The 15,456-nt window shown below is 31.1% G+C and overlaps 3 protein-coding genes across 7 annotated transcripts; all 3 read left to right on the top strand.

Annotated features, from left to right (window-relative positions):
* Nucleotides 1–24: 24 nt before the first annotated feature.
* LOC114873525 (contactin) lies at nucleotides 25–5,624 on the top strand. The gene is made up of 8 exons (XM_046285595.1): nucleotides 25–218; nucleotides 450–1,297; nucleotides 1,390–1,768; nucleotides 1,854–1,956; nucleotides 2,030–2,502; nucleotides 2,566–2,844; nucleotides 2,928–3,377; nucleotides 3,455–5,624. Exons 2-8 carry the CDS (start codon nucleotides 491–493, stop codon nucleotides 4,639–4,641), a joined length of 3,678 nt encoding a protein of 1,225 aa, XP_046141551.1. The 5' UTR covers nucleotides 25–218; nucleotides 450–490; the 3' UTR covers nucleotides 4,642–5,624.
* A 163-nt stretch (nucleotides 5,625–5,787) lies between these two features.
* On the top strand, nucleotides 5,788–8,739 carry LOC123987748 (succinate--CoA ligase [GDP-forming] subunit beta, mitochondrial-like). Of its 3 annotated transcripts, XM_046285601.1 has the most exons (7): nucleotides 5,788–5,863; nucleotides 6,154–6,399; nucleotides 6,484–6,583; nucleotides 6,652–7,247; nucleotides 7,379–7,513; nucleotides 7,599–7,727; nucleotides 7,816–8,739. In XM_046285601.1, exons 2-7 carry the CDS (start codon nucleotides 6,201–6,203, stop codon nucleotides 7,926–7,928), a joined length of 1,272 nt encoding a protein of 423 aa, XP_046141557.1. In that variant the 5' UTR covers nucleotides 5,788–5,863; nucleotides 6,154–6,200; the 3' UTR covers nucleotides 7,929–8,739. The 3 variants fall into 3 exon arrangements, with proteins under 3 accessions (XP_046141557.1, XP_046141553.1, XP_046141559.1); XM_046285597.1 differs by lacking the exon at nucleotides 5,788–5,863 and having other exon boundaries at nucleotides 5,908–6,399; XM_046285603.1 differs by lacking the exon at nucleotides 5,788–5,863 and having other exon boundaries at nucleotides 6,307–6,399; nucleotides 6,660–7,247.
* Nucleotides 8,740–9,205: 466 nt separating this feature from the next.
* LOC114873529 (G-protein coupled receptor dmsr-1-like) lies at nucleotides 9,206–15,403 on the top strand. Of its 3 annotated transcripts, XM_046286179.1 has the most exons (6): nucleotides 9,206–10,974; nucleotides 11,522–11,768; nucleotides 12,686–13,087; nucleotides 14,086–14,250; nucleotides 14,320–14,366; nucleotides 14,503–15,403. In XM_046286179.1, exons 1-5 carry the CDS (start codon nucleotides 10,651–10,653, stop codon nucleotides 14,334–14,336), a joined length of 1,155 nt encoding a protein of 384 aa, XP_046142135.1. In that variant the 5' UTR covers nucleotides 9,206–10,650; the 3' UTR covers nucleotides 14,337–14,366; nucleotides 14,503–15,403. The 3 variants fall into 3 exon arrangements, 2 of the variants coding, with proteins under 2 accessions (XP_046142135.1, XP_046142133.1); XR_006829521.1 differs by having other exon boundaries at nucleotides 9,207–10,974; nucleotides 14,086–14,366; XM_046286177.1 differs by lacking the exon at nucleotides 14,503–15,403 and having other exon boundaries at nucleotides 9,207–10,974; nucleotides 14,086–14,392.
* Nucleotides 15,404–15,456: the final 53 nt, after the last annotated feature.

Here is a 15,456-nt window from a genome sequence, read left to right as displayed (position 1 = left end):
TCTATAATACATTTAAAATTATTTTCCCAATTCACTTGTTAGATTTTAAATTGAAGTCAAAGTAAATTGAGCATCTGTATAATCTTGAAATCAGATAATTTTGATGTTAGCCGTAAGTTCACATGTAGTGGTGCGACGTTACGCAGTAAGGATGCTAACTTATAAAGTTATTAAATTATAATTTGTTATATTTTACATACAAAGGAAATTTAATGAAGGTAAAACGCATTTAATTATAATGTTAAAATCATGAACAAATTGAGTACATGAATGTATCACATAAAATTGCTTTAGAAGGTTGTACTGCCACTCCCTAACTCCTTTCTTTCAAGATTATTGTATATAAACATTTCTTTCATATAGAATTTTTATAGAGTTTTATATAATTGATAACATATTTTGTATCACATAACTAATACCATGTAATTAATGATATTATACAATTGCAGGACAATTAACAGTTCATCAGTTACATTGATATACAACAACAATGTGTCATATACAAACAATTTTGATATATATCCTGGTTGCAATAACCGGTGTATTTACTCAGAATACCTTCTATGGAGAAGTAATTCATCAATGTCCACAACATTGGATAAAATTTCAAGAATCCTGTTATCGTTTTATAAAAAGTCCTATTAGAGAAAGAGAAGATGCAAGAAAAAATTGTCAAGCTTATCAGAGTGATCTTGTTACAATTAATTCATTAGAAGAACATGGATTTATATTATATCAATTATTATGGCAAGATCCACAGCACCGTAAATGGTATACTGGTATAAAATATCAAAATGGTAACTGGATGAATGAAGCTGATAATACTCAGTTAATAAACATGGAAAATGCAATTTTACCAGAACCAAGTGACAATTCATATAGTAGAGATTATCTAGTATATTCTTATCATAATAATCTACAGCGTTGGGGATTAGAAGGTGTATCTGGTAGAGAGAAATTATTATATATTTGTGAAGCCCCAATTTCAAATTTGCATAATTTGGTAGATGATGATCGTACTTACCATTATGGTGTTGAAATTGACAATCCTAATGAAATACCTAGAGGCCCATATTTTATTAAACAACCTGTAGATAAAGTATTTGATGTATCAAAAAGAAAAATAAGCAATGATGTTTCATTGAGTTGCTTGGCAGGTGGTTATCCTGCACCTACATATGAGTGGTTTAAAGAAGATTATGAAAATGATAGATTAATTGCAACAAAAATAGATCCACTAACTAATACAAGATATACTGTCAGTGGTGGTACTTTAATTATTTATGAACCTGAGCAGGTAAATATGTTTAAAATTTGGTTAAACGTGTGTGCTAAAAATAAGTATAATACAAAAATATTAATGCTATTTAAAATATTAATTATACATAGACCGAGGATAGAGGCTCGTATCATTGTAAAGCAACCAATAAATTCGGTACAATTATATCTGAAAGTGTAGAACTATCATTTGGATATATTTTGGAATTTAATTTAAAACGCTCGGAGGAGCGTGGAGACGAGAAATGGGGAAAGGCTGTGTATTGTGATCCACCTCAACATTTTCCTGGAGTAAAATATTATTGGGCACGTGACTATTTCCCCAATTTTGTCGAAGAAGATAAACGCGTTTTTGTTTCCCATGACGGGGCTCTTTATTTCTCTGCATTGGAAATGATTGATCGCGGAAATTATTCTTGTAACGTTCAAAGTGTTGCCTCGGATACTGGTCGTAATGGGCCATTCTTCCCTTTGAGAGTTGATCCGCATTGTAATTCAATTTTTTTAAAAATAATTTAATATCAAAGATTTAATACAAAATAGTTATCATATTAACAAATCGTTTTACTTTTCAGCTTCTTTCCAGCAATTAAAGTTTCCTAATAATTTTCCAAAAGCATTTCCTGAAGCACCAATTGCAGGGGAAGAAGTTAGACTAGAATGTGTTGCATTTGGATAGTAAGTTTGTATTTTTAATTAATTGATTGTTCGTTACATACGCTAAATGTAACTTTTTTTTACTTTAATATAGTCCTGTTCCCTCATATAATTGGACAAGAAGAGGTGGATCATTACCGCGTGGAGCATATACAACTAGTTATAATCGAGTATTAATTATACCGAAAGTACATGTTGATGATCAAGGAGAGTACATGTGTAGAGTTCATAATGATAGATTGTCAATTGAAAACTTTGTAACATTAACCATTCAAGCAGCTCCAAATTTTACTATTCCACTAGTAGATAAACATATGGATAACAGAGGAGAATTAACTTGGACTTGTGAAGCATTTGGAATACCAGATGTTACTTATAATTGGTTTAGAAATGGTGAACTCTTAAATATAGATACGCTTCCTTTTGAAGATAGAGATCGATATTTTATACAAGACAATGTTTTAACCATCAAAAATTTGGATCCGGAACGAGACCAAGCGTTGTATCAATGCCGTGCAAAAAATCAGTTAAAGACAAAGTATTCATCCGCACAATTAAGAGTTCTATGTAAGTTGTTATTTAAACGTCTTATGTAAATTTAATAATATCATTACATTTTTCAAATCACAGCATTAAAACCGTCGTTTAAAAAACGACCTATGGAACCTGAAACTTATGCAGCTGAAAAAGGTAATGTTACTATCTTTTGCAATCCTGAAGCTGCACCCAGGCCAAAATTCGTTTGGAAAAAGGACGGAAATATTATTGGTTCTGGTGGTAGACGTAAAATTTTAGAAACTGGCAGCCTTATAATTAGTCCTGTTTCAAGCGACGATGAAGGCACTTATGTGTGCAGTGCAACGAATCAGTATGGAAGTGATGAAACTCGAGGACGATTAATAGTATTACGTAAGTTAATATATTTTACAATATTTAACGTGTTGATCTTATATGTAATAATATCTATATATAAATGGCAATTTGAAATCAAGGTGGTCCGCATTTTCTTGAAAAATTACCTCAACGTATAACTACAGCCGTAATGCAAAATCGAACTTTACGTTGTATGGGAGAAGTGGATGAAATGTTAGATGTAGCTTATATTTGGAAACATAATGGTTTACGAATCAGGGATGAAGATTTAGCGAATAATCCAAGATTGCGTATCGATGGCGAGGAACTTAGGATAATAAACGCCACATTTGCAGAAGGAGGAGAATATGAATGCATAATTAAAAGTGCTGTAGGAGAAATTTCTAGCAAAACGATGGTGACGGTAGAAGGTCCACCTGGACCACCGGGTGGTGTTCAAGTTGTAAATATTGTAAAAACATCTACAACATTACGTTGGACTGATGGTGCTTTGAATGGTAGATCCATTACTAAGTATACTGTAACTGCAAGAACTAACTGGAATCACACATGGTTCAATTTGATAGAAAGTGTGTATAATGTAATTTTCAATTTTTATTTTTTACACATCATGATGCAAGTGTGTATAATGTAAATATTGTTTCAGATATCACTGCCATTGAAGTAGATAGATATAATGGTAGAAAAGAGGCTTATTTAGAAAATGTTTTAAGTCCTTATACCACTTATGAATTTTGCGTGTCGGCTTTTAATGAATTGGGATATAGTGTCCCATCATCACCTTCTCCACAGTACAGTACACCGCCGGATAAACCATATAAAATCCCATCTAACATAGGTGGTGGAGGTGGAAAAATTGGAGATCTTACGATAACATGGGATCCTTTACCGTCTTCTGATCAAAATGGTGCAGGAATTTATTATAAAGTATTTTGGCGTCGAAAGAATCATGAGACGGAGTTTCAGTCTTTGTCCTTAAAAGGACATGGTAATATTGGAAGAAGTGTTGTATCGATACAATCGCAATTCTATTATACAGAATATGAAGTGAAAGTTCAAGCAGCAAATTCGTTAGGTTTTGGGCCAATTTCTAATGAAGTTACAATATTCAGTGCAGAAGATATGCCGCAAGTAGCTCCACAGCAAGTGGTTGCACATAGTTATAACAGTACTAGTTTGAAAGTTAGTTGGGCACCAATTGAACAAACTCGTGAAAAGATACGAGGAAAGTTAATTGGTCACAGAATAAAATATTGGAAAGAAAGTAATAGAGAAGAAGATGCGGTATACTATCTATCTAGAAGCACACAACCTTTGGCCCTTGTAGTTGGTTTGCAACCTGATACTTATTATTATGTTAAAGTAATGGCGTACAATTCCGCTGGGGAAGGTCCAGAAAGTGAACGATATTTAGAAAGAACTTATCGTAAAGCACCACAGAAACCACCATCTTCTGTTAATGTGCATGGTGTAAATCCATCAACAGTTAGAGTTGTGTGGCGTTACGTGCAACCAAGTTTGGATGAAGAACCATTAATAGGTTACAAGATACGTGTGTGGGAATTAGATCAAGATATGAGCACTGCAAATGATACTATTATACCAGGTGGTTCAAAATTAGAAGCAGATATTACTAATCTTAGTCCTGGTAAGGCGTATCATTTACGAGTACTTGCATTTAGCAACGGTGGAGACGGACGTATGTCAAGTCCAACTCATACGTTTCAAATGGGTGATGTATCTAGTTTTAGAAGTAGTGCGAGTAATAAGATTTTAGATGCTGCTCTAGGAATATCATTGTTATTACTATTACGAATTTATAACTGTGTGTAATATGAGCATATTTTTATACGAAATGGATATATTGAATATCTACTAACCATTTTTTTAAATCGCAATCAAAAAATGCAATATATTGAGTATTTTTATGTAGATAAAAACAGATATTAATATCTTAATAATTTTCTGATATTATTGAGTTAATGGCATCTGATATTGATGTTTTATCGAAGATCTGAATATTATTAAATGATACTAACTCATGTGTTATAATGAGAGAAAACAAAATTAAAATTCATAATTTGAGAAAAGTTTATGATTTGTAATTTTATCATTATAAAATTCATTTATTTAATATCATGTCATGTTTCAAAAAAGTGGCTGGTTATTATAAAATGATAAAGTATTGTTATACAGTATGAGTAATTTTGTACTTCAAAGTATTACTTTAATTAAGCTAACTTTAAAGCGTTAGTTAGCTTGAAAACATTAGTTAGATTAACATTAAGCAGTTCAAGTGCTAGTGTGAGTCACAGAAATACAGATATAGAAGTGTTATTACGGGGCCCAAGATCAATATTAATAACACTTGCTGGCAGTCTTCTGATAAAAAAAAAACGAAAAACAACATTCTTCAGCATTTTTTGAATAAAAATCGTGAGTGCGATTATGCAGCTTAGAGTATAAACAATTAAATATAGTATATACTTTTAATTATTTTTGCAACTGTTTTTATACTTAGTTTTAAGAATTTATAAACAAGGGATTTTTTTACTTTAATTGACAAAGTTTCTATCCATCCGTCCATGAATATCCAGATGATAGACTGTAAATAATATTTATCACCTTAATCTTTTTTAACAAATTCTAAACAACTTTAATGTTGCTCTGTTTGTATAAATAATAATAAAATATTTCATAAAAAGAAATCTCATTAAAAAATTTATAAATATTACACCAATAATTTAATACCTAAAGATCTTCAGTTATGCATGAAATTTTTTATTGAGTTTTTTTTTATATATACAAATTTAAATTTGTACTCTGTTTTTAGTAATATAACTTTTAATTATAAGAAAATATGTATCATTTTATATTAATGTATTACTAAACAAAAGATCTTATAATATACATGTTTTACAACAAGAATGAATGTAGTATTTCTGTGTGTGTATTGTACCTTTTGCCTTGTGTATATAGATTCAAATTTAAATTTTTAAAAAAGTTCTGTTTATATAAATATAACAACTTCCATTTTACTATTTCAATTATGCTTGTAAGTATAGGTAGGTTTATAGCTGGGACATTATTATGGTAATATAAATAAAAAATAAATTATTTTATATAGCATATATATGAAAAAAGATAAGTAAATAAAAATAAACGTTCAGTTGGATAGAAGATAACTTTTTTGTAGCTACATAATTTTAGAAGCCGGTGATTACAGATGTACACAAATAATAATGTTTATTAAAACATTCTTCTAAACATATTTTACACATATAAACAGTGTCTCGCATTAATGCCGATGATTGAGCATTACAAACAATTTTAAACGTTTTACAGAAAAGTAATCACTGTCTTTTTATATCGTTGTGACTGTAAGGTTAAATATGTTGCGAATTGCAAGCCGAAAGTTATATTCAATTCAAGTGTTGACAAAAAATTCAACATTTAATGTTAACCAGACGAGAAATTTGAATTTACTTGAATATCAAAGCAAGGAACTTCTCAGAGATTGCGGAGTTTCTGTGCAAAATTTCACTATTGTGGATGATTTAAATAAAACAGATTCTGCTTTAGAAAAACTGCGTTAGTATTTTCTTTAATGTTTACCATTTGATGATTTGTTATACATAAAAGTATAACGTAATTATATTATATTTTTGCCCATAGATGCAGATGAATATGTTATAAAAGCTCAAGTATTAGCTGGTGGTCGTGGTAAGGGTTGGTTTGATAATGGTTTCAAAGGAGGTGTGCATCTTACAAAGGAGTAAGTGGAAGTACATTGTATAAATATAATATAAAGACATACATGTTATTTAACATATTTCTTATTAGCCGTAAAGCTGTTGTAGATGTTGTGAAAAATATGCTAGGTCACCGCCTTATCACTAAACAGACTTCAGAAGATGGCATATTAGTACAAAAAATTATGATAGCAGAATCTGTAAATATAAAGCAAGAAACATACATTTGTATTCTTATGGATAGACAGCACAATGGTCCTGTGTTAATTGCTTCACCAGCAGGTGGTATGGATATTGAAACAGTTGCTGAAAAAACTCCTGAATTATTAAAAACAGTACCTCTAGATATATATTATGGTATTGATGATGATATTGCTAAAGATGTTAGCATATTTCTTGGTTTTCTGGATCCAACTGTACAAGAGAAAGCAATATTTGAATTAAAAAATTTGTGGAAACTGTTTGTAGATATTGATGCTTTGCAAGTTGAAATTAATCCATTGGCTGTAACTACAGATAATCAAGTTATAGCAGTAGATGCAAAAATATCATTTGATGATAATGCTCAATTCAGACAGCAGGATTTGTTTGCTTTAGAGGATAATGATACAAAAGATCCTAGAGAAGCAGCTGCATCACGATTTAATTTAAATTATATTGGCATGGATGGTAACATAGGATGCTTGGGTATGCTTTATTAATAATGTTATGTTCAATATTATAAGTAAAAAACTTCCCTTATTGTTTTGATAAATAAATATTTATAAATGAGCATTACAACAAATTAGTAAGATTTTGATTCTTTGTTTCATATTTAGTTAATGGTGCTGGTTTAGCAATGGCTACTATGGACATAATTAAACTAAATGGTGGCTCTCCAGCAAACTTCTTAGATGTAGGTGGAGGTGTTAAGGAAGATCAAGTGTATCAAGCATTTAAAATTCTAAGTGATGGTAATAAACATTGAAACAAATAATAACACTGTTAAATCTGTTATTAAAATTTGATAAAACTTCAGATCTTATTTGATATCTTTAGATCCGAAAGTAAAAGTAATTCTTGTAAATGTGTTTGGAGGAATTGTAAATTGTGCCACTATAGCCAAAGGTATTATTACAGCATATCATAATTTACGACTTGAAATTCCACTTGTTGTTAGACTGGAAGGTAATTATTTTCTAACTGCTTGGTTTTATGGCTTATATTGAAATAACTGTATAGTTTAATAATAATTATCCTTTTCTTCCAAAATTAGGTACTAATGTGACAGAAGCAAAGAAAATTCTTGCAGAAAGTAACTTGTCAATTCTTACTGCAAATGATTTAGACGAAGCTGCTAAAAAAGCAGTTTGTTCGGTAAAAGCATAAATTTAACAGCTGTGCTCTGTATTAAGTGCTTTAAAAGTAAAAATTCGTAAATGTAAGGAAACATTTATAAAATTGTTATAATATAAAAAGTTGATTTTTTTTTTTTCAGTTTGTTTGAATATACGTATTAGATTTCATTGTGGAAAGTAAAAGAAAAAATAATTTTATGTTTCGAATTTATTATTAATAATTTAATTAAAGGTATTTATTTATTTAAATTAATAATTTTCGGTTTGTTATGTTATCATAAAATTTTGTTTTATTTTATTTTCATTTAATAAATGTTTCCGAGTGCACATTATTTGGCCAAAATTTGTATACATTTTAAATGAATAACTTCGATATTTTCGTATTTTGTATATTCAAAATATTGGAATAGTAAGCAAGTTAAATTGTTTTGTAAGTATATAAACAGAATGACTGAACATATTTTTTAAGGATCGTTAAACATTTTATACAGTATAGAAAAAAGTAGGTTTCCCGAAGGAAAATGTCAATGAAGAAGAAGCAAGAACGTTCAGAATCCTAATTTTGACGATATTAAAATTGATTTAGAAAGAGGATAATATAATTTTTAATTGTTAAACCGCGAAGACTGAGAAAGCCTATGGGGAGGGTCGAAAACCCAGAAATCCCCGGTAAAGCCTATGTTAGAGGGGTAGGCACCATTTTTCCTGGGGAAGCCTATTATCTCCCATTTTGTATATTTATCTTTGTAATTTGTACTTTGCCCAATAAAAAGTTGTTCTTGTAAATCAATATAAATGTTATGTACTATTTTATTTAATAAATTATATTTAACAACATTAAATACGAACAAACTTTCTAAAATTAATTGTTTTATCGTACTAAAAAAAAATATATATATATATATAAAGTGTAAATTTGCATAATTATACAATTTGAAATCCCTCCGTGGTGATTTGAATTCGTGTACAAAAAGAAGAGCAACCGTAGCAAAAACTAACTAACCCGCGCTCTTTTAATTAAAACGGTATTTTATATTATATTAAAATGTTTCTTATTTTTTATTAATGTACGAAAAATGGGGAACAGTGGAAAGCGTTTTTAAATGAACTATTAAGTAGTTTACTACTTCGAGAACTGCCCTTGTGAGTGAATGGCTGATGTATGGTTACAAAAGTTCACCCCCCACAGAGAGGATTGCATATAGTGATGCGTAAGCGCACAGAATAAGCACTTCTAAACAGTAGCAATCATTTCCTCTTAGCTGTTTTTGTAACAAACAGACTAACGTAAACCATCTATTACTTTTCCATAGTGCTTGCTACAGATGCATGTGCGTATCTTTTCATTTATTAGTCATTCGCTCTCTCGCCGAAGACTTAAATAGGCAGCGCCAAAGATTGAATTATAAAAAGCTAAAGAACTTTCCATTTTTTCCTTTTTCTTTAAAGAGGATTTGTAATATTTATGATGTATATTTTTCTTCAAACACCCTGTCTAAGTAATAGAATGAACGCAAAGAAGAAAGATACAGACAGAAAATGAATGATTAATCAAGTACTTAGACGAGTAAAATGATAAATGAAAGTTGGTGAAAAAGAGAGCGAAATGAAAGAAGGGATGAAGAGAAGGAGGAGAGAAATGATCTGCGTCTGCGTTAAAATTTCGGGGCGGCTGAAAGAGCGATAACGGCGCGACGACACTAGCTCGACCGACGTCGCAGCGCTCTGGTGCACCTGGAAAACGACACCGGTTGTTTATTCACTGTTCGATTGTTGCATTATCTAGTGTGACTTTAATTTAGTTCGAATATCGCTAAGTATCGAATAAATGTTAATTACCTAAATGAAATTAAATTCATCATTTGTTTTAGAATTGAAATTAATATACCGAATTAAAACTGCCACCGATGCGCTAAAATAATATTTAAAAATTTTTAAATAATGTTTAAAATATAGTTGCAATTGTACCTTATATTGTACGAAAAAAAAAAAAGGTAAAGGAAATATATAAGTAACACGTTGAGAATTACTTGTTGAATCCATTCAGGCTGCATAAAATGGCAGTGTTCTGCGATTACCACGAGAAGATTGAAGGGAAACATTACCGATGAGCTTGATGGATCTGCGGAATCGCAACTTTTCTCTGTCCGAAGTACATCGTTAAGGATAAAGGACCATTTCCTGAAAACCCGTTGAGGATAAAGGAACAAGGCTTCACGGAAATACTTTTCAAAGAGTGGAAACGAAGTTGAGGAGATATTTTCTCGAGGATCGAACAGGAAAGTGCCAGGAATTTTTAAGTAACCCAACGTACTCTCAAGAGGAAGTTGCCAGCTTACTTTCACAGACAAATACTTTCCAGAAATAATACAAACAAAACTGAAAGTATTTTTAAAAACGTTAGATAGAAAAGAAAAATCTTTTTCTAGGAAATCAAAGAAACTTGTTTGAAGAATAACAAACACCTATTTTCTCCGCTTTGATTATTTTAGTTTACGGCAGGGAAAAATTTACGAGGAAACCTATCGAACAAGGATTCGCGGACTAGTTTTCAAATATTTAAAGAATCTCCGATCCGTAGGTGTCTGTCCGATAGCCGAGGATATCTCACTGAGAATTATTGCCTTATACTGGACATTCAGACATCGAAGAAGATTAATAGATTTTACAAACACCGACCGAACCCATTTGCAAGAATAAAGAAGAAAAAAAAAAAGGAAACAGGAAAAGGAGGAAACGCATTTACAACGAACATGAATTTTAACACTACCTCGGGCTACTATGTTTGCAACTTATCTTCGTTTCACTCGCATTATTCGCAGCTGCACGGCTGGATCTCACTCTTGGTTTGCATTTTTGGTTCGATCGCAAACATTTTGAACATTCTCGTTCTGACTCGGCGAGAGATGAGATCACCTACGAACATAATTTTAACAGGATTAGCTGTGGCCGATTTACTCGTAATGATAGATTACATTCCTTACGCGATTCATCTTTATCTGTACCGACGATCCAGAAGAGACACGTTCACCTACGGATGGACTATCTTCGTGCTGTTTCACTCAAACTTCGCTCAGGTAACCTGTTAATTAAATAAATTATCTACATTGTTATTCATGTTTCTTCGAAAACTTATTAGAAATTGATTTGCAAAGCAATTATCATAAAAAGAAATTATAGTGCACCGATGTCCCGCAAAGTCGTTTCGGTATTTACGATTGGTCGCATTCTTACGGGAACCTTCGTTTCCTTGCTTTGTTTGATGAGGATTGACCTACATGTTTGGAAACCAATCAATCCAACATACTGCATCCTCCTTCTTCTTTAATTAAAGGCTAAATTGCAGTCCAACAAGAAATGAATTTAGCTCTATTTCATTATACCGTAATCCCGTGTTCTTGAAAGACCAACAAGTTGATCAATCTTGTTTCAACTAGAGAAGCAACAGCTGTAAGATAAGAATAGGGAAGTTCTGCTTCGCAGAACCACAGCATTATTCTTTGTGTATAAAATTACCGGTACTAATAAGAAAAGAATCTGACAATAAGATTTTCTAAACAACCTAAAGAAAAGAAAAAGGCGGGTACAGTTGTGTTAATTGAATTTCCAATTAAATTTTCACAGGTTTGTCACACTATTTCAATTTGTTTGACGTTAATATTGGCTGTGTGGAGATACGTGGCGGTGGCAAGGCCACAACAGAACAGAGAGTGGTGTAGTTACAGACGAACTATTTTTGCAATTTTCATTGCGTATGTTTTTTGCCCTGTGCTTTGTATACCTCTGTACATTACGACAGAAGTGAAAAAACAAGTAGAGGTGTTGGATTCCAATGGAATGAGCCTAAATATTCGAAATCGAAGCTTGATCGGTAAGCAGTTAACGCGCATTACCCTTCCCCTGTTTCTATTTTAAAACGAGCATGCATTAATGTACGCGAACGAAAAATGTTAATTATTGTCCTAACGTTTTAATTGTATATCGACTGACATTTATGCAATGACCTTGTTATAACTATTTAATTCGAAAAGCTCGTTTCCACTCATTCGTTTGAAGAATATTACATAACTAATTCTTGCGATGTGCCATAAGCTTTTTTCTTGTACACGTTTGAACAGTTTTTCTAACAGTTGGGTATTTTCTGAATATATGCAGAGAAATATCTTTCGGTGCCTAAAAGCTGACCTGAATACTCTGTGAAAATTTTATTCGCAAATGTTTGTTTGCAAAAGCACAATTCACGAGCGTTTGAAATATATGAGATTTTAGTGAAAAGAAAAAAAGCCATTTGTTTTAAAAGTGGTTATTACCGAACGTTTGATATTTTACGTATTGGATATTAATGAAGAAAAGAAAATTTCAATACTATATTTAATGGGTTTACTAGAAAAAGCTCATAACTATCATAACGTATACGTCGATTAATATAGCAGTTAAAAGTTTACTGTTTATATAATAGCAAATAATTTACAAAGCTTAAAATATCAATGTTTATTACTACTAACATTGTTAATATGTATTCTTGAACACACGAAGCGCGTCCAATCTCTGCTGCTATGTTTTCTATTTCATTATTTTATTTTCAACAATTTTTTTTAACTTGACAAAAAGCGATAAGCCCAGAGATATTTCGATATTTACAACACTAATTTTTCAGTATGATCGAACGGACAGAATTTTGCATTTTCATTGTATAAACTTCGTTTCCTCTCGCTACGTGTTCCCGTAGTTATTTTTCTTTCTTTTTTTTTTTCAATTTATCTTATTAAAAAACGTTTACCTTTTTAGATGTACCATTAGAAAACACAACGAACGTAACACTGTATTTTGTTCGATTAAGCGAAACGGCGAAGAATCATGACATCCTGAAGGAATTAAATTTTTGGATCTATAGTGTGGTAATAAAACTTTTTCCTTGCCTCGTTCTAACAATTGTCAGCTTGAAACTTCTTCAAGTGCTGTTGGAGGCAAAACGAAGAAGGCGAAAGTTAACGAATATTCAGGAGGAAAATTCTGAAAGGAAGAAAAGCTGTCGAAGAGCTGAAAAAGAACGGCAAACTGATCGGACCACGATGATGTTGCTCGCAGTTTTGCTGCTTTTTTTATTGACAGAACTACCCCAGGGAATACTGGGACTTTTTAGTGTGCTCCTTGGTCCAGGATTTTTCCGGACTTGTTACTTGATGCTGGGTTAGTACTTATACTGGCTCAGAAAACTTTCTTTCACATCATTTTTTAAGTTAAAAATTCAACTGACTAAGAGCCACGTAGAATCTCCAATAATATACTTCAGTTATAAAAAGTATATATATAAAAAAATGATACCTTCAAAGAAAAGTTTAATCCTCCGGTGTGAAATTCCACTGAAAGTTACATTTAAAAGCAGGATTAAAATAACAATTCTATGTAGTCCTTTCGGATATGGTATACTTGCGTGCAACGGAAGCGGCTTTCGATTAAGAAGAAGCGCAGTGAAAAAAGTCTTCCACTATTCACTTGACTTCTGCTTCTGCTCAACTTGCGAGACCAAGAAAAAGAAGATTTCCTTCTTTATATTTTTCCTTTATCAAGAAAAGTTTACGTAGCATGTGATACGGGTATCTTCAAATATTATGTTGTTGCATATCAACTGGTCGATTTCAAAACGTAAAAAGTTTGACATGATTTCAAGGCACAAAAGTTTCACAAAATAGCACTTATGTTATATCAATTTGGAGCTCAAAATTTCATAGAATGAGTATACCAGTAAAACGTTTATCGTTTCATTTTTCGAAATTTAATTGAAAGACAAAAAAAATGTTTGCTGCATAAAAGTAGAGCATTTTTTTTTACATAGGAATTAGTTTTTTTCCTCTGATCTGATTTCTGCTTTTATGAAAGAGTTTTATCGTCACTTTAATACAAAAGCTGTAGACTATTGTATCAGAACTAAAAGCGCGACACAGTTGAGAAAAAGATTAAAAAGTCGAGAAGCATTTATTGAATAAATATCAGTAAACCTGAACAACAGTAAAATTTCAATAAAAATAATCCAATGTACATATACTAGTAACTATTATTTATCAAATTTTTGTAGTTTAACATTAATGGAAGATGTTTGATATATTTCCTTAATTTATTAATAATAAAAATAATATCAGCAATTGCTTAGTGTAATCAGTTTTACTCATTGTGATTTTAATTTTTAGGTGACGTTATCGATATGTTAACCCTTGTAAACTCAGCTATAAATTTCATACTTTATTGCACAATGAGTAGACAATTTAGAGAAACGTTCAATAAACTTTTCTGCAACAGTTGGAAAATTCCCAGTATTGGAAAACAGATTTTTTTAGAAAATAATGGACACACGGGTACAAATCATACGGTAACACAAGTGACGCAAGTATAATTAGAACAGAAATGATGGAATTTTGTTTCAGCATTACTTATCTATTAAAATATATTAATTCTGATTGTGATTTTTTATGTAAGTAACATTACTTTAATAATAAAAAGATTCATATTTAAAGTATAAATATAATACGTGAAATTATAAATGAATATTAATAATAACAAAGTTAATAAAATGTTGCATTTATAATCATTATTAATATTTGTTACAGCAAATTTTTAATTTCAGTTTCACGATATGAGAAGACTACAATGTCTCTCAAACACTATTTGTTGTACTAACACATGGTGCTGAAATGTGTATCTTGAAATTCTTTTGAAATTATTACTGCCAAATGTAACAAACAACGTGTTTATCGTATATAGTGCAGTAATAATAATAATAAAATAAAATAAATTATTAAGTATGTCCGACTGTACTTATATTTGTTTCTGTACATAAAAATGTTTGTTTCTGATCTTAAAAATTTCGCACACATATACAGTGCTTCCGATTTGATTGCACAACCGCAGAAAGCAGCGAATTCACATTAAAATATAAATTAAAAAGGTAGAACGACACTTTTGGTATGAAGCTTCATTTTCGAATAAATCAATGTTCAAATTTATCGGATTTAAAAAAATGCGCCAATGAACAAGTGGTGTCATTTAGCTCAAATGTCAAAAATCACTTCGACTTTTAATTCTTGTTACCGCTACTAGGGGACGCTTTTTAAAATATAATAGCGCCGCCTTATGCTAATGGCGAGAACTAAAAATGAATATATTTTTTGCGCACCCTATCGGCGAAATCAAAAAGTTCATTTTACGCACCAAACAGCAGATAGTGCCACTTGTTCTCGCGATTTTTTAAAATTCGATGAATTTACGACATTGATTTATTGAAACAATTAAGCCTCATACGAGGAAATGTCACTCTATATTTTTAACTTGTATTTTCATGTAGATTTACTCTCTCTATGCCACCAGGTCGAAAACATACTATACATACTTTACTGTTAAGAAAAAGAAATGAAGATATATGTTCTTAATACATACTTTCAATAGGTTTTTGTATATAATTTTCATATATGCATTTGTGTAAATTATATTTGATATTTTTTCCGATTTGTTCTTCGGGTAATTCTGTGTCTAAAGCTTGGTCTTCACCTTTTTTCCTGATTCGA

The sequence above is a fragment of the Osmia bicornis genome, chromosome 1 (genome assembly GCF_907164935.1).
Source record: "Osmia bicornis bicornis chromosome 1, iOsmBic2.1, whole genome shotgun sequence".
In the NCBI taxonomy this organism is placed as follows: Eukaryota; Metazoa; Arthropoda; class Insecta; order Hymenoptera; family Megachilidae; genus Osmia; species Osmia bicornis.
The sequence above is the reverse complement of the archived record's forward strand: the minus strand, read 5'-3'. Positions and strand labels throughout refer to the sequence as shown.